Source organism: Arachis stenosperma, chromosome 4 (genome assembly GCF_014773155.1).
Source record: "Arachis stenosperma cultivar V10309 chromosome 4, arast.V10309.gnm1.PFL2, whole genome shotgun sequence".
Classification (NCBI taxonomy): domain Eukaryota; kingdom Viridiplantae; phylum Streptophyta; class Magnoliopsida; order Fabales; family Fabaceae; genus Arachis; species Arachis stenosperma.
In genome coordinates this window covers 141,426,388-141,445,247 of record NC_080380.1, presented here as the reverse complement: position 1 = coordinate 141,445,247, position 18,860 = coordinate 141,426,388, and the positions used below count along the sequence as shown (strand labels likewise).

Genomic DNA, 18,860 nt, shown 5'->3' with positions numbered 1-18,860 from the left:
TGCCAACCCAAAAAACCAAAAAAGAAAATAGCTGTTAGCAATGTATCCGTTGCAACACAAACATGAACATGATGCTCTTTTCTCCTTATCCCAACAACGGTCACATTTCACAGCACACAAATATGACCGTTTAGCCTCCAAAACCTTATTATATTAACACAATCACCATCACTCACTCACTCCAACAAACAAAACTTCACTCTTCTTCATCCTTCAATCTTCAATCACAACATCAATTCAACCTTATTCTTAAAGTTCCATTTCATTCATTCATTTCCAGAATGGGAATTTCATTGAACAACAACAACAATGGTTCAGTGTCTCCACAACACTACCACATCCACAAGGCCTTCCTTTTCAGCAACTACATCCTCTTAGGTGCAGCCTCCAGCTGCATCTTCCTCACTCTCTCCCTCAGGCTCCTACCTTCCCTTTGCGGCTTCTTCCTTATCCTCCTCCACGTCTTCACCATCGTCGGTGCCGTCTCCGGTTGCGCGGCCGTCTCGGCCGGCATCAGCCGATGGTACTCTGCCCACATGATCTTCACCGTCCTCACCGCCATATTCCAAGGCTCGGTTTCTGTCTTGGTCTTCACAAGAACTTCTGATTTTCTTGGACAGTTGAAATCTTATGTTAGAGAAGAGGATGGTTCTGTGATTCTCAAGTTGGCTGGTGGACTTAGCATCTTGATTTTCTGCTTGGAATGGATGGTTATGACTCTTGCATTTTTCCTCAAGTACTATCATTATGTTGAAGGTGAGAATCATCATGGTGGCGCCATTGTTGCTGTGAGGAGTAATAAGGTTCAGAATGAAGAGGATTTGAAGGATTGGCCATGGCCTTTCCAAGTTTAATTAAGTCACTGATTGATGATAAGTGATAACATTGCAATCTGCAATGGTGTGCCTATTATTGTTCTAGTGCTTCTATATTATATGATTAGTATTATTCATTAATTCGTTTTTTTTCCTTGGAGAATTTGATGCTTTTTTCTCCAATAATAGAATGAGGGTGTGTCTTGATTTGATATAATCTTTTTTGGTTAGTATGTCAAAGTGTGAGTATCCTTATCATAATGTAATTAATGGTGTGGGATATATTTATTTTTTTTCATTGCTGGTATGAGAATTCAAGTATTGAATTACCATTTTTGCCTATATTATATAGTTGGTTGAGTTTGTGCTTCCATTTGGTTTGAATATTTAGAAATCTTATTGAATATGAACAAGTTCATTGATTATTCTTTTTGCTAGAAAAGTAATCTTGTCCTCACAAAACTGAAAATAGAGTGCATTTCAATAATTCCAATATTTTGAGTAAGAGGGCAATAATTCTGTTCAACAAGTGAGATCATAAATTGTATTTCAAAAAATTAAAAGGATGATTCTAAAAATTTCTCACTCTCAAGCTAGACGTGTGTCCAAGATTGGCTCTTTCAAGCTTGACGCGTGGACACAAAAAAAGAGAAAGGATACACGTGCCTAACAAACAAATGAGGAAAATCAGTTCAAATGAGCATGAAGATACACATGTGAAGTGTGTACATGTATATTGTAATCAAACCCTTTGAAGTATTATGTAATTTATCTATTATTAAATGAATCCTCAATTGTTAATGGTATAAATGCAGCCACTAATAGATATTTTAAAGAATGATATATTGCAGATTTCTTTTTTACAATGTAAATAAATTTTTATCAGCTTGCATTGCTTTCCTTTCATCATGAGAAGGTGACCACTTGGCAATGGATAAAGGTGGACATAGACGTAGAAGTCATAGAAAATCAATAAACAAAAATATGAAATAGATATTTTTTATTAGCACCTATGATTGCTTTTTGAAATTCCTAATTTGTGTTAGCTATCTCTTAAGGGTTTGATAGCTTTAATTAAAAACCTGATATTCATTTAGTTCTTTTTCATTGAGGCTACCGTTCATGTCTTTGATCACAGATTACAAATATTCTTCTTAATACCCTCACATATCTACATGTGGAAGCAATTATGTCATGATCAAACAATGGATTGGGCAAATAGAAAGCTCTAAGACCTAAAAGCAGTTGAAGTTACAGATTAAATACCAAGTACTTGGGTTTTGGAAGAGTCAAATATTACTCCACTATAATAAAACATTTTGAACATAATTCTTAAAAAATTGGTAATAGGTGTTTAATTAACTTAAATCTATGTAAAGTTTGGTTATCTTTTTAAATTTAGTTAATTTTCATGTGAGATTCTTCTAACTTTGAAAACATTAATTTAGATTTAAAATTATTTTATTTGGAATTAATCATTTCTTTTTAGAATAAAGCAAGACTTAGATAAGAATAGTCAATCATAACAAATAAATCAGTTCGCAATTTATTAAAATTTTCGAGTTATAATAATAATTATGGTATTAATATATAATATTTTATTTATTAATATTAAAATAGTTCATTTTAAACAATATTAACAAAATTTATTTTATATTAACTTTTAATATATATTCTTATAGAAACTTTAAATAATACCATATATTAACTATTAACAAGATTTTAGATATGATTTTTTTATCCAAAATAAAAAATTAAAAAGATAACTAGATCTAAATTCAATAGAAAGTACTCAATATATATAGATGTAGTACTCCCTCTTTAGTTGTTTTGCAAGCAAATACAATTTGAGTATTCAAAACATAGATGCAGTCACATTTATCTTAGTATAATTATATAAATTAATATAATATAAGAATAATATTCTAAAAAATATTATTCATCTCAGACATTATTTTGTCTTTTTTTTACTGAAGATAAGAGACTCGAATCTGCCACCTTTTAATTAAATATGAGGAGACTATGATATTTGAGCTATAACTCATTGACATCTCAAACATTGTTGTTGAGTATATAAAATGAATACATATAAAAAATGTTTATGTGGAAAAAAAATGAATACCTATAGAGCGGTAAGAAATTATTTACTTGTTATGTAAAACTTTGGACTTGTTTGATACATTAAGGTTAAGGGATATCCAACCTTACTGAATTCATTGAGTTATATGATTCGACAAGAAAAACTTTAGTCACCAAAAAAAATAAGAAAAACTTTAGTAAATGGGTGTCAATTTTTTATATTAGCAAAAGTTTAAGACAATAACATCCATACATGAAGTAGATGATATGATCTGTAAAGTGCATACACCATGGCCACTCAAAAACCAGAGGTTCCAACACAATCTACATACACATGCCATCTGAGTTAGTCAGTGAACCCACACCACAAAAAATTGTTCTTAAACAAAAAACGAAAAAAAGGAACTTACACTAAACAGAAGATGCTTAGGATTGAGAGTGTTCTAACTACCCGTGCGGTTGTAACTGCACTCCCACAAACTCATAAAAGTAATAATAGTACATTATGGTTCCAATCAGTCCCAAGAAGCTATAAATTCTGTCGTAATTCTTTGTTGTTGAATAATTCTAAAAGGAAGGCCAGTTATTCTTCTTCTAACAGTTCAAGAATGACGAGTTTCACTACACGCGCTGCAGTACAACCTCTGAAAAATGCTGATGAGCTCATTGATTCCGTCGAGACTTTTATCTTCGATTGTGATGGTAGCAACACTTTTACTTTTGTCACTTGAGTGATTTTGATTATGTGTTGCTGTTGTTTTCTTTTAGTTATTTTTACAAACAAGTTATCTGCAATTAAATTGATGATTGTTTGTTTTACGGAAAGATGAAGAAGAAACGATATATCTCAATTGGGTAAATAGAAATTGTTTTGAGTTGATCTGATCTTGTGATTAAAATATTGTGAGCGAAAAGAATTGCAAAACACATTTAGTTGAAAGAGAACTTCTTGGATGATCTAAGAGTAAAATTGTGTAAAAAACGAAAATTTTGACTAAATTTACAGAGAACATATGCATTGTACATGATTTTTTGGGTATTTTTTATTACAAAAAAAATCATTCTTCACTCTTTAAAATTTGGACAAAATACTGGGATAGGCCTTTAGAAAGAGGAATATTGTGTGTACTCAATTCGTCTCTACATCACTGAATAGTGTGAAAATTATATAGAATGAGTCTCACACAGTCATACAACATTATTACATGTTGGCTAGATGTATGAGATAAAAATGACTACAAATAACGCATCTTTAATAGCAAAAGAAAATTTAAATATAAGAACTTTACTTCTTTTTAAGTTAAATTCTTGATGTCTCACATCTTTTTATTATTAAAAAAAATGGTTTATCCTCATAATTACTAATACTGCATTCATGTGTTCACTTCTTTTCCATTTACACTTAATTTGTAGGAGTTATATGGAAAGGTGATAAATTGATAGAAGGAGTTCCTGAAACACTTGACATGCTTCGGTCAAAGGTTGTATATTAATGTGGTCATTAGTCCTTTACCTGCAACTACAAAATGTGAATGGTAATTATTCTTTAATTCTTGATATAAATCTCTTGATTAACTTCTCTAGGGAAAAAGGTTAGTTTTTGTCACCAATAACTCAACAAAGTCTAGGAAGCAATATGGAAAGAAGTTTGAAACACTAGGCTTGGATGTTAGCGAGGTTAGTCCACATTTTTTTCATTAGTTTTCCTGTTTACATAGAAATTCTCAATCCATGTTCAGTTTAAATAATCACAATTTTAACTACTGACTGCTTTTTAGGAGGAAATTTTTGCGTCGTCTTTTGCAGCTGCTGCATACCTGAAGTCCATTGATTTCCCAAAAGATAAAAGGTAATGCATATCACCTTCTGCTGCATATTTCAATACAATAACCTTCGCAAAATCTTCTTTAAATCTTTCCAAACTAAGAATATTTTTTTATTTTGTATGAGGTTGAAAACAAAGGACTTATAATTAAGCATGATTCAGGTTTATGTTATTGGAGAAGATGGCATTTTAAAAGAGCTTGAGCTTGCTGGATTTCAATATCTTGGTGGACCAGTATGTATTTAGTTCCATTATTGAAAAACTTTAATGTAAATCATATTTCATATCATAACATCCATTTTTCAATATTTAATGTATATATTGAATATTTTTCAGTCATGATTACTGATGTATATCATTCTTTCTCTCTCTTCGTATGTTGCTCTTTTAGGAAGACGGTGACAAAAAGATAGAGTTGAAGCCAGGGTTTTTAATGGAGCACGACCATGATGTGTGTACTTCCATCTCTTCATTTGTTATTTTTCATTTGATAGTATTAGGACTTCTTATTAAAAGATTATGTTTGTTATCAGGTTGGTGCAGTGGTAGTTGGGTTTGATCGCTACTTCAACTACTACAAAATCCAGTAAGATTTCAAACATTGACCATGAAATATAACTAAGTTCATACGCGTTTAGTCAAATTAACTAGTGGTGGCAGGTGAGTTTTACATTTATAAGTGTTTTTTTTCTCTTTACGAGTAAAGGTATGGAACACTCTGTATTCGCGAAAACCCCGGGTGTCTCTTCATTGCTACGAATCGAGATGCTGTTACACATCTCACAGATGCTCAGGAATGGGCAGGTTTATACTTTATGCTTCTTCTCTCCTTCTATTGATTTTGTTTCCAAAAATTTTGTATATTATAGTTAAAACAGCAACCTTTCTTGTTCCAAGCATGCTATGTTACATTTGTTATGATCCACGTAATTGCTTAGAATTGTAGTTTGAGTTTTCAGGTGGAGGCTCTATGGTTGGTGCTCTCGGCGGATCTACTCAACGTGAGCCTTTAGTTGTCGGAAAACCCTCAACTTTTATGATGGACTACTTAGCAAACAAGTAAAATTTCTTTCTCCTTATCTCGTACTATTGATGCACGACATAATCCATGATATGGATAATATGATATGATGGAAGTGGCATACATTATACATACATAAATTAAAATTCTATTGTATATTTTGTTTTGTCACATTTGACAAATTTACTTCTACAACATGATATCAATGTTTTCTTTATTAAACTTATTTTTCAACATTGCATATAATTTTACATGTTAGTTATAGCATCATCAATTTTTCCTTGACTGAGTTCTAACCTTACTTTGGAACAATAGATTCGGCATTGCAAAATCACAGATATGTATGGTTGGAGACAGATTGGACACTGACATATTGTTCGGGCAAAATGGCGGCTGCAAAACTCTTCTTGTACTCTCAGGGGTTACCTCGCTGGAGACTCTTCAAAGTCCTAACAATTCCATACAACCAGACTTTTACACCAACAAAATCTCTGATTTTCTCTCTCTCAAAGCTGCGGCGGTGTAATTCAACTAGAAAAATCCTGCTGGACATATCTAAATTCATGTGTTTAACAAAAAAAAAAAGTCTAAAATGGCAATATTTTTTAGAATATTATTCTTATGTTATATTAATTTATCTAATTATACTAAGATGAATGGAACTACATCTATATTTAGAGTATTACATTGAAGTTGTATTTGTTTGCAAAACAACTAAAGATGGAGTATTACATTTATATATTTTGAGTACTTTCTATGGAATTTGGATCTAATTAATGTTTGCTGTTCAAATTTTATCTTTTCAATTTTTTCTTTTGGATAAAACAAAAAAAATCGTAACTAAAAGTCTAAAACCGTTCTATGTCACACGTAAAGCTTGAAAGAGGCAATTTTAGACACGCATTTAAATTTTTGGGATGGGTTTTATTATGTTGGAATTCATCTCTCTTTTATATACTAAAAAGATATATTTTTACTTATACTCATCTTCAGTATTTCCTAGACAATGTAATCCTAATTATACTCTAACATTTTCTCTCAAACTCAAGTGAGAGCTAAGGATATCATTTTGAATTTAGATACTAGAGTCCGAAAACAACTAGGATGATGAGTTTTTGTGAAGATATCAGCAGTCTGATCTAGAGTTCCAATAACTATGAGACGAACAATATCAATAAGGAGACGTTGCCGAACAAAGTAATAGTCAATCTCTTTTGATGCGTTTATGAAAAATATCATTATGGGCAATCTGAATAGCACTTCGATTATCACAAAAAAAATCAGTCAGGGACGACTAAGGAGCACCCAAGTCTTCAAGAAGTCAACAAATCAAGACTACCTCAACAGTAGTGTCAATGAGAGCACGGTATTCATCTTCTGTACTTGATCTAGTAGTGAGTGTTTACTTTTTGGCTCGCCAGAAAATGAGAGAGTCACTAAGAAACAAACAATAATCAGTAGTAGAACGACGATCAGTGGGATCACTAGTACAATCAGCATCTGAGTATGCTTGAAGGAATAAAGAAGAATGGGCAGAAAAATGAAGACCATGAAATAGAGTGCCTTTCATGTAGCAAAGAATGCGAAGAACTGCCGCATAGTGAATAGTACGAGAAGCTAACAAGAACTGGCTAAGAACATGAACTGGATAGGCGATATCTGGTCATGTGACAAGTCAAGTAGACGAGACCTCCAACCAACTGTCGATAAATAGTAGGATTATCCAAAACAGTGCCATTCATAGGGGTAAATCGAACATTAGGCTTAAGGAAGTAGACTCAGTGCAACTATCTATAATTCCAGCTCGAGCAAGAAGATACGAAACATACTTAGCTTTAGAGAGATAGATACCGTCATCTGTGGATATGACTTCTAGACCAAGAAAATAACTGAGAGAACCAAGATCTTTCATCTCAAAAGTATGGTGAAGAGAGGCTTTGAGATCAGAGATACCATCAACATCATCTCCAGTAATGATCATGTCATCAACATACAAAAATAGAAGAACGACTCCTCGTTTATTTTTACGAATAAATAGAGCATTTTCATGAGGCCTGCAAGTGAAACCGAGATTGCATATAGTGGTCCTGAACTTGTCAAACCATTCACGAGGAACTTGCTTAAGACCATAAAGTGTCTTGGGAAGGAGACAAACCTTGCTGGAAGGATAAAGATATTCTAGAGGTGGTCATGTAAACCTTCTTTTTTAAATCCCCATGAAATGCATTCTTCACATGCATCTGACTGAGAGACCATTTTCTAACCACAGTAATGACAAGGAGACCGCAAACATATGTGAGATGAGTAACAGGAGCAAAAATCTCTTCATAATCAATACCATACTCTTGCGTACATCCTTGAGTGACCAACCGTGCTTTATAATGGTCAATAGAACCATCAAAGTGAGTCTTGATCTTGTATACCCATCTACTATCCATAATTTCATGATTAGAAAGAGGATCAACCAAGTGCCAAGTGTGTGCTTTTTCAAGTACCTGGATTTCTTCCTACATTGCTTAGTGCCAAATTGAATTTGTGGAGGGTTATCGGAATGACTGAGGTTCATGGTGATGAAGAATAGTAGAAAAATAATAATAATCAAGAAGATGATGATGTAGATTTCTTATCCTAGAAGAACGACTAGAGGAAGGAGGCATGACAGTAGAAGCAGGATGATCGTCTGGTCTGGAATCATCGGAAGGTGGAGAAGGCGAAAGAATAGAAGGCTCGAGAGGTTGATTGGAGATAGAACCTATAGAATCATCACTAGGAAAAAAATCAATATTGGGGTTAGTGAAAAACGGTGACTGAGTAGAAGGAATAGACTCAAAAGAGGAGAACTTAGAAAACATGTGATGTTCCCAGAATACAACATGACAAGATATATGAATACGTTTAGAAAAATAATCCCAACAACAATAACCCTTGTGTTCAGTGTCATAACTAAGAAAACAACATATGCGAGCTCAGGTTCAAGTTTAGTATGTTCATGAGGCTGAAAAAGAACAAAACAGACACAACCAAAAACCTGAAGAGAACTGTAATCTAGAGAAATCTGATAAAGAAGCTCAAAGTGAGTAATGTTACCAAAGACATAAGAAGTGAGTCAATTGATAACATGGACAGCAGTAAGGATAGCTTCACCGCAAGTACGCTTAGGACACGAAGAATAAATAAGCATTGCACGAGCAGAGTCAAGAATGTGATGGTATTTTCATTTAGCCCATCCATTTTGTTGAGACGTACCAGGGCAACAAAACTCAGACAAATTAACCTGTTCAGCAAGGAAAGGTAAAAGTTTGGAGACACGACATTCTATAGCATTATCGCATCGAAAATCTTTAATGACCTTGGAAAACTGAGTTTTAATCATAGTGACAAAGTTAATATAAATACGAGGTAGCTCATGGCGATTAGTCATCAAATAAACCCAAGTAAAGCATGAATAATCATCAATGAAAACTAGAAAGTATCGAGCTCCTCCCATAGAAACGGTAGGAACGGGGCCCCAAACATCAGAGTGGATAAGATCAAAATGAGAGCAAGCAAGAGAGAAATTATTGTGAATAGATAAAACAAGTTCTTTGACAATTTGACAAGAGATGCAATTAAAAGGCTCATGATTAACCAGACCCAAAACACCCTTAGACACAAGAGGATGCAATTTTCCTAAGGAGCTATGGGCAAGACGGTAATACCACAAGTGAAAGGTAGATGGAAAAGAAACAGCACAAAGATTTGACATAGGAATATGAAGATTCTCGAGCTCAAACAACCTTCCAACCTTACATCCAGTCCCGATGATCTGTCCCATACGAGGATCCTACACATGACAACCAGAAATAAAAAAATTGACATCATAACCAAGTTCAACATGTTGACCATATAGATAAGATTAAAGTGTAAGTTTGGAATAAAATAAGTATCAAGAAGATGAAAATTGGATTGTGAAATAAAATCCTTATGTGTCGCATGCAAGAGGAAACCATCAGTAGTGTTGACAGAAGGTGCATTTGTGGTGGTAGACAAAGATGAAAAAGGATGATGCAAAGGAGACATGTGATTAAAGCAACCAGAATCAAAATACCATTTAGAATTACCTGGAGGAGTGGAAAGAGTAGTAGAGATATTACCAGAAAATGATAGAAGTAGCTTAAGAAGAGACTCAATATTTGATGGAGAAACAGAAGGTAAATTGAGAGAAGTAGAGTTGGTGGATTCAGTAGTAGCAGCAGCAACAGTAGAAGCAGGCACATTCTGATTAGCGTAGTTGAAACGAGAATGATACTTGTTCTGATCTGAACGTGATGGGCGAGTAGGACATGTAGTAATCAAGTGTTCTAAGAACTTGTAATAATGGCAGAATAGTGTTGGACAATGGTAACTAATGTGACCTTTCTATTTGCATTTACGACATTCAATAGAAGGACAGTATGAGAATAGGTTCTCAGAATGGTTACAATTCCAACAGAATTTATCCTTTCTATCTGTGGCAGTAAAGACATCCGATTTTTCCATAGTAGAAACAAAGGCGAAAGAGAAGAAACTGTAAAATCGGGGTAGAAATTGAGAAAACAGAGTGCAGAATCGAAAAGAGCTCACCAAAAAACTTTAGGGAGGATCCCACTGTCTACCACGTCAGCTGCCATGTTAGATGCCATGTCAACAGGAAAGGCCACGTGGCAATGCGTGATGGGAGGAGGAGAACGCGTCAGCGGTGACGCGGCAAAGAGGTGGCACGCGGGTCGTGAGGAGGATCGGGTCGGCGGAGGCGCGGGTCGGACAGCAGATCTGTGGAGGGGTCGCGGCGTGACTCATGGCGTGATGCGGAGCCGTGGATCCAACGACGCCGAAGGCGTCTGGATGGAGAAGAACCTCAAACAGACAAGGGACTTCAGGCAGCGCGTCCGGCAGAGTCCGACGATGATTCTATAGGCGTTGAAATTGTGACGAAGGCGATGGTAACGGTGATGACAAACCAAGGCGTCGGGAAAGGATCAAAAAATAAGGACAAAGAACTGTCAGAAGAGACAAAACATAAGAGCTAGGAACCAATTGTTATTGAAAAAAAAAACAACATATGTTCTTGATACCATGTTAAAAATAAGAGAGTAATTTGAAGAGTGTCTTATTGAGTGTGTAGTCAAAAGTACAATGTATAAAGGTATATATAGGTGTTAGAATAATCAAAACAATAAAATAATAAAATTCTATAATAAATATACAAATATGCTATATAAATATAGATGACACTAACTGATCTTAATTGATCCTAATTACACTCTAACAGTTTGATTCCATTTTCATGGACCGAAAATGCTGAGTTGGCCAACGAATTTGATAAAATCTCTATTTTTTTTAATCACAAATCCTAATCTCATCATCTCCCAATCCATTTCCCCTCTTCCCAATTTTTACCGCCATAACCTCTCACTTTATTCCAATTTTAACATCACTTTAACTTCTCATTATATAACTTGTTCTTCATCAACAATTACAAAAATAAAAAATAAAAAAGATAGATATAAAAAAAAGAAAGATCGAGATTGCATGAAATTATGAAAACCAAATTATTGAGGAAGAACATTGTAGTGCCCTAAACTTTTTTCATCGCAGTAACTGTTGCTAATTCTTTGAGATTAGAATCTAGTATTTATGTTCTTCTTCTTATCTTCTTCATTATGATGGTGGTGTTTTTGGAGGTAGATGTCTTTTTCATTGACAAAGAAGATGCTCTTGTGCATTTCGGGTGAGCTTTGGCAAGCACTTCTTAAAAATTTTGTGAGTGATTATGAATAAAAAAATTAGTTTATTCATAAATTTTTATTATCACTTAGTTGTTAAAATTTTAGGAAAGTTTTCAAATGATCCATTCACTTTGACTGGCATTTTTTTGTTCCATGCCCCAGTACCGTATAGATATATAATAAAAGATGTTGATGGTGCAGATTGATTGGAATTATTATGGGCTAGAAACATAAAAGAATGGTGTAAGGTGTTTCTTAAACCTGTTCATAGGGTGACCTGGAAAGCAGCAGGGGTATTGACGTTTTTGGTAGGTGTCCCGTGTTGTCAATTTAAAAAGCCACAGCTGCGAACTCGGCTCACATGTGTAGCTGTTGGAGTGAGTTGGCTATTTCTGGACTAAAAGGCATGGGCCTTTGAATTTTTTTGACAAGTATGGACATTGATTGGGCTATGTAAGGTTTAAGTATTCATGGTTATATCATTAGTAATGGTTTGGAGCAAAGAAACCCTATGCATTATAACGCACCGTCACTCCCTTACGGAGTCACCTGTTCATCCAACCCCCATTCTTGACTAAGAAAGCAACCATGCGAATCCTACGTTGTTTTCCTCCAAAGGCAGAAACAGCAAGTTGTTGTTCCAGGAACGTATGGACGGTGAAAGTTGATGACCTACTCAACAGACGGTACGGGCAGTGACATATAAACTCCCCCCACCCCAAGGAGCGGGGGTTGTTTCGTCTTCAGCTGCTGCCAGGAAAAATACAGCAAGAAGGCAGCCACTGACTTTGGGAACCGTGACGAACAAGGTCGACGACGTTCACGCGGAAGGAGTTTCTGCCAAGCTTGAGCAACAAACGGATCCTCCCGGCGTGAGGAGTCAGCAATGAGGACAACACATCCAGGAAACCAAGTCAGATACGGCAGGTGGCAACTTAACCCGAGAGGATGACATCGTAGGAAGCCCTAGTGTAGGCGCGCTTCCCGTCTTCGGGCTGGCATTTCAAGGAAGGGGAGATGGGGGGCGAGTGTTGAACAGAGCTAGTTACAGTGACGCTGAGGAAGAGCTAGGCGAAAGCTCCGATACATGGGACGAAAGGCGAGAAGATAGACTTCTAAACCGGAGAAGGCACCGGTATAGGAGCTGCGGCAGCAGTTTCGGGAAGGAGGATACAACACTATCATTATTTCAACAAAACCAACAATGACACAAAGGCCCATAATAAAAAAAAGGAAAATGCTAGTTGTACAATACTAATCAGCCTTTAATCAAATTTAAATAATATTTAATTATTCTTTTATTGTAACATGTTCCTATTTTATAGATACATATCTATAATTAGATTTTAATTTAAATTTTAAAACCCACCCACTTCATTGGTGGTTACGGTGACTTTGCTTTACTTTCGTAACTTCACATAACAGATACAGTTTTTTAAATTTCTTATTGTACGGGACATTCACACGCATTAGTGAATCCCAAACCAAAAGGATGCTGCCAGCTGAATTCTCCATCTCGTCTTCATTGGTGAAGACTATCACCACCTTCCAGCTGAAGTACTCTCTCATTTTGTATTGATGAGGATTTGTTTTACGAGTATTTAGTGATGAATAGTCGAATATAATTATATTCACAAACTAAAATATTTTTAATTGTAGTTTCTTTTTCAATTGTAAAATATCTAAAATTATTAAGTTATACAAAAAATATTTTTAAAACACATCCAAAATCATAAATTTAAAATTTAAATTTAAACATTAAAAAATAATTGTAACACATTTAAAATTATGAAATTATACAGAAAATATTTTTGAAACACATCCAAAATCATAAATCTAAAATCTAAATTTAAATATTAAAAAATAATTGTAACACATCTAAAATTATTAAGTTATACAGAAAATATTTTTAAAACACATCCAAAATCATAAGTCTAAAATTTAAATTTAAACATTAAAAAACAATTATAACACATCTAAAATTATGAAGTTATACAGAAAATATTTTTGAAATACATCCAAAATTATAAATCTAAAATCTAAATTTAAACATTAAAAAATAATTATAACACATCTAAAATTATGAAGTTATACAGAAAATATTTTTAAAACACTTTCAAAATACAGAAATTGCACATACAAAAATAATTTAACATTGCAATATATATGAAAATCTCTTTAGGTCATTTTATTCGATTTTTTATTTCAAAAAAATCAAAATTTATATAGAATAATAAAAAAAGTAATGGTGTCAGAGACCCATCCAAACCTTAGGTAAGTTTTCGGCGTGGACGAATGGTGACGAGGAGGAGAAAGGCGGTGACGAAGATGAGTATTGACGAAGGAGAATGTGGCGTTGTGAATGAGCGCCGAGAAGGAGGAAAACAGCGTCGAATGTTTTGACATGGGACAAATGTGACTTCTCTGCTTCTTTGAGTGTTTTGTACGGGTTTAATTAATAATTTGATGGTTTAAGGTTTATTTTATAATTTTAAAATCAAATTTTTGAATTTTGAATAATTTGATTTTTAGATATGTATTTAAATTATAATATATTAATAATTAAATATATTAAATTTGAAACAGAAATTTAAAATTTAAATTTCAAATTTTAGTTTTTTTAGATTGTATTTTAAATGTGTATTTAATTTTAAAAAGACAGTAAATCTATTCATAATTTTTAGATATGTTTATTTTAATTTTTTTAAAATTATTGTAATAAAAAGCTAAATGTTGTACCATTTTTAAAGGATACCTAATTGAATTGATAAAAAAAACACTTCAAAAATTTAATACAAGCCCAAATCCACGTAACTTTGCTCTAATCAGCACAATCGATGCACCTCTTAATTCAGCTAACTGAGCTGCAACTTTGCTTCATTGGCTTCATTTCCCCTGTGGTCATTTTGTACTTTATTCGAAGGACATTCACGATATTTCGGAACATACTACACGACAAAAATATTACCGGTCACCTACCCGTACATGGATCAGCAAAGTTCCAAAACAGTGAATGGATCATTTGAAAACTTTCCAAAATTTTAATATTTCTTCCAAAAAATAGATACATTTGGCCTGATAGTGATGCTGCATGATTGATGGTAATAATCTTCTATTAGTCCATTTTTATCTGTAAAGAAGAAAAAGAATTTTTCAAAGAGAGAGAGAGAGGGTGATAATAAAATCAATAATAAATTAAAAATTTTATCAATTTTTTTTACCAACTCAACATTTTTCGTCGATGAAAACAGAATGAAATGACGGACGATTTCAATTAAATATGATGATGATTCTGATGTCTAAAAAAATTATTCAAGTGATTATATGGGTCCGCAGTTTATGAAAAGTACCTCACCTGTTGTGTCAGTAGACAGGCGAATTAAGAAACAGAGAAATTTTTATTTTGTCCTCTGTTGGCGTGGTCATGAGCCAGCTCATCTATGGCTAGTAAAGCAATGGGTCGCCGTGTTTGATTAGTGGTGGCTAGACCTTCGTATAGTGGATAACAAGATTTTGCCTCCAATTTTTAGAAGGTATTGTCCTATTTTTGGTTATTTCCTTTAGCAAATGAGTGTGAATGGACTAGGTTTCTTTTTCTTGGGTTTAATTTTGCTATTGAAATTTCTAAGAATCTCATCTCTTCACCTCCTCAAATCTACAAATTATATATAACACTTTACTCATAATTCAATATTTATTAATTAGAAATCTACACACAATATTCATTATTATTGTTGTTATTGTTGTTGTTTAGCAGTTAGGGTTATGTTATTGCTGAAAAAAAATGATATTGATTTATTTAGTGTGATAGTTTAATTTAGGTATTACAATGAAATATTATATTATTAGCGTATAAATTAATCAAATAGTTAAAATATTATTTTTTAGGGTAAAAAATCCAAATGAGTCAAGGAGAGCTCAAAATTACCTAATTCAGCCAAATGAAAAATCAATACGTGAATCAACCAGGACGAGTTATTATATAATTCGAATCAATATGATTCGAATTTGATTTGAATGTAATTCGAATTGATATGATTCGAATTACTAGGAAGCCAACAATTGAATGAAGTTCGAAACAACTTGTTTCGAATTACAGCATCATAATTCGAATTTAGTTAATTCGAATTACTATGAAAGCACATTGTTTAGTAATTCGAATCAACTTGATTCGAATTACTAGGTTAGGTTGTGACATTAGATAATTCGAAACATATAGATTCGAATTATATATATATAGTGCGAGCCAGGTCTCTATATATATGCTGTGAACTCATGTTGCTCTCAAGAAAGAGCTGAGATGGCTAGTGAGGAGAGTTTCCTAGTTCTGGTACATTACAGAGGGTCGATTAAGAGAAAAACTCGGTCCGGCGTGAAGTTCACTGATAAGGATCCCCTATGTATTATCGTGACGCCGACAACCACCTACGATGCACTTGTTAGCTCTGTGCTGGAGAAGCTGGGTGTTGAAGGCGTTAAACGGGTCAAGAAGTTTTTCTACCGCATTCCAACAGCGGTGCTCCATGACACCGTGAAGTTTGATTGTTTCACAATCGGTAGTGACGAGGACTTGCAGGTTATGTTTCTTTCTCGTAGGCAGTTTCCCGAGGTAAGGACACCAGAGCTGTTGGCAAAGTTGGTTGATGTGGTATATAGCTCGGGTGGTTCGAACCGGAATGCCACTACTATAGCCGCGGTTGCCGGCTCGAGCTCGAGACCTGCTGTTGCTTCATCCTCTGCTCCTGTGTATGAGCCACCGATGCAGCCTGTTGCGTCCCCTTCGTTTGCCGTTGATCTGAGCGGCAATGTTGGAGACGAGGTTCGGTATGGGGAACATATTCCCACTGAGGTACATTGTCCCACACCGGCTGGTGTTGGTGATGGTTTGTTTGATGATCCAGATGACGATGACGTGGAGCCGGATATGATCGCTGATGAAAGCGGCGATGATGTTGGAACTACTGTTCCGACAAGGGCTATAGGTGGATCTAGTTCTGGCACACAGCAGTATCCACCCCATTTTTCCTCATTGGACCTGGATGCCATGCGGCAAGACGACAATGATCTGCAGGCCTCAGGATTTGGTGCTAGAGATACCGAGGGGTCTGCCGGTATGAACGAGTTCCAGGTTGGCCAACAATTTCAAGATAAAGATGAGGCACTGTTGAGTGTGAAGACGTACAGTATCCGCCGAGGGGTCCAGTACAAGGTCGTTGAGTCTGACTACCGCAGGTATGTGGGAAAGTGTTCTGAGTTTGGGAACGGGTGCACATGGCTAATTCGGTTGAGTCTCCGACAGCGGAAGGGTATCTGGGAAGTGAAGCGATACAACGGACCGCATACATGTCTTGCCAGCTCCATCTCCAGCGACCATAGGAGTCTGGACTACCATGTCATATCCACCTTCGTTATGCCGATGGTTAGGGCTGATGCAGGTGTGAACATCAAGGTGCTCCAAAATGCCACGGCCGCACACTTTGGGTTCAGGCCTACGTACAGGAGGGTATGGATGGCGAAGCAGAAGGCCGTTGCCGTGATATATGGGGACTGGGACGAGTCGTACAATGAGCTCCCTAGGTGGGTTTTAGGAGTGCAGCTGACGATGCCTGGCACTGTAGCCGTCCTCAGGACTTGCCCTGTTCGAGTTGGGGGACAGGTTGACGATTCTCAGGTTTATTTTCATAGGCTGTTCTGGACTTTCCCCCCTTGTATCCAGGCATTCCGTCATTGCAAGCCTTTGGTGAGTATTGATGGCACCCATTTATATGGGAAGTATGGGGGAACACTGCTAGTCGCCATTGCACAAGACGGAAACTCGAACATCCTCCCCGTGGCATTTGCACTAGTTGAGGGTGAGAATGCTGAGTCATGGTCTTTCTTTCTTTCCCACCTCCGTGAGCACGTGACACCTCAGCCGGGTCTGTTAGTTATTTCAGATAGGCATAACGGCATAAAGGCAGCCCTCGAGGCTCCGGATGGGGGATGGCTACCGCCTGCTGCGTACCGGGCGTTCTGCATTTGACACGTTGCAGCGAATTTTGCCTTGACGTTCAAGGGAAAAGATGCCCGGAGGCTTCTTGTTAACGCCGCATATGCCAAGACCGAGGTGGAGTTTGACTACTGGTTTGACATTCTGCGCTCTGAGAATCCGGCAATGTGTGACTGGGCGAACCGAATCGAGTATTCGTTGTGGACACAGCACTGTGATGAGGGTCGGAGATTCGGGCACATGACGACCAATATTTCGGAGTGTGTCAACTCAATCCTGAAGGGGGTTAGAAACCTCCCTGTTTGCTCCCTGGTGAAGGCCACATACGGAAGGCTTGCTGAGCTATTTGTCCGTAAGGGGAGGGAGGCCGAGGCTCAGATGGGTACTGGACAACAATTCAGTCAATACCTAGTAAAGTGTATCGAGGCCAACCTGAGAACAGCCAGGCATTTCACGGTGACTGTTTACGATAGGGATAACTCGGAGTACACCGTTGCTGAGACGACTCCGACAGGCTCATTCTCTCTTGGTACGTACAGGGTCTCATTAGGGTCTAAGACTTGTGATTGTGGATACTTCCAAGCACTTCATTTTCCCTGTCCGCATGCACTGGCATGCTGTGCTTATTCACGGCTTACATGGCAGCCTTACGTCCACGAGGTATATCGGCTTAGCTCCGTTTTCGGTGTCTATCAGATGGGATTTGCCCCTCCCATTCCGGAGGGTTTCTGGCCACCTTATGCCGGGCCTACCGTTATACCGGATCCGAGTATGAGGCGTGCGAGGGAGGGTCGTCCTAGATCCACAAGAATTCGAACCAACATGGATGAAGCAGATCCGAACCGGCCAAAGAGATGTGGCCTCTGCAGGCAGCCAGGTCACACCAGGCGTAGTTGTCCACAAGCCGCAGGCCCAAGCGGGACTGCTAGAACTCAGTAGGCGGTTTGCTATGTATGTGTTTCTTTCTTATTGTAGTAGAACTTGTCCTCTATGTGTTTATAACTTTTAATGTATTACAACTTGTATGGAACAACTTTGTGTCGTTTGTGTAATGCAACTTGTTATTTGTACCAAATATTTCTGTGTAATGTCTTTTATATCATTGAAATTTATAACTAGAACAAACAACATTATATCATGGTAAAAGGATAACGAATAACATAACATGAAACTATAAATCATAACAGAAAAGTAGAATACATCGACGTATATGAGACTACATAACATAAATTCAAATAACATAATAAGAAAGTACATACCATAACAGGAATAACAAACCAACAAAGTAAAGAATATAAATATGACAACAAGACATACACCACTATCCATGAATCATCTAAACAGGTGCGATCCAGTGCCGCAACGGCGTGGCACCCGTGTCCGG

General features: G+C 36.2%; 3 protein-coding genes across 3 annotated transcripts; all 3 read left to right on the top strand.

Moving 5' to 3' along the window:
• The first annotated feature begins 194 nt into the window (after window positions 1-194).
• On the top strand, window positions 195-1,157 carry LOC130976415 (uncharacterized). The gene has a single exon (XM_057901280.1). It carries the CDS (start codon window positions 282-284, stop codon window positions 852-854), a length of 573 nt encoding a protein of 190 aa, XP_057757263.1. The 5' UTR covers window positions 195-281; the 3' UTR covers window positions 855-1,157.
• Window positions 1,158-3,252: 2,095 nt separating this feature from the next.
• Window positions 3,253-6,502, top strand: LOC130973420 (phosphoglycolate phosphatase 1A, chloroplastic-like). Its single transcript, XM_057897919.1, has 10 exons — window positions 3,253-3,596; window positions 4,308-4,375; window positions 4,479-4,571; window positions 4,673-4,742; window positions 4,880-4,953; window positions 5,111-5,170; window positions 5,253-5,305; window positions 5,426-5,523; window positions 5,679-5,778; window positions 6,056-6,502. Exons 1-10 carry the CDS (start codon window positions 3,317-3,319, stop codon window positions 6,264-6,266), a joined length of 1,107 nt encoding a protein of 368 aa, XP_057753902.1. The 5' UTR covers window positions 3,253-3,316; the 3' UTR covers window positions 6,267-6,502.
• Window positions 6,503-15,787: 9,285 nt separating this feature from the next.
• LOC130975736 (uncharacterized) lies at window positions 15,788-17,509 on the top strand. Its single transcript, XM_057900477.1, has one exon. It carries the CDS (start codon window positions 15,788-15,790, stop codon window positions 17,507-17,509), a length of 1,722 nt encoding a protein of 573 aa, XP_057756460.1.
• Window positions 17,510-18,860: the final 1,351 nt, after the last annotated feature.

Excerpts from the sequence above, each read along its gene's own strand:
- LOC130976415 (XM_057901280.1), top strand. The coding sequence starts at position 282 with ATGGGAATTTCATTGAACAACAACAACAATGGTTCAGTGTCTCCACAA.
- LOC130973420 (XM_057897919.1), top strand. The coding sequence starts at position 3,317 with ATGCTTAGGATTGAGAGTGTTCTAACTACCCGTGCGGTTGTAACTGCA. Across the intron at positions 5,171-5,252 it reads TAATGGAGCACGACCATGAT|GTTGGTGCAGTGGTAGTTGG; the intron begins GTGTGTACTTCC and ends GTTTGTTATCAG. Across the intron at positions 5,779-6,055 it reads ATGGACTACTTAGCAAACAA|ATTCGGCATTGCAAAATCAC; the intron begins GTAAAATTTCTT and ends TTGGAACAATAG.
- LOC130975736 (XM_057900477.1), top strand. The coding sequence starts at position 15,788 with ATGGCTAGTGAGGAGAGTTTCCTAGTTCTGGTACATTACAGAGGGTCG.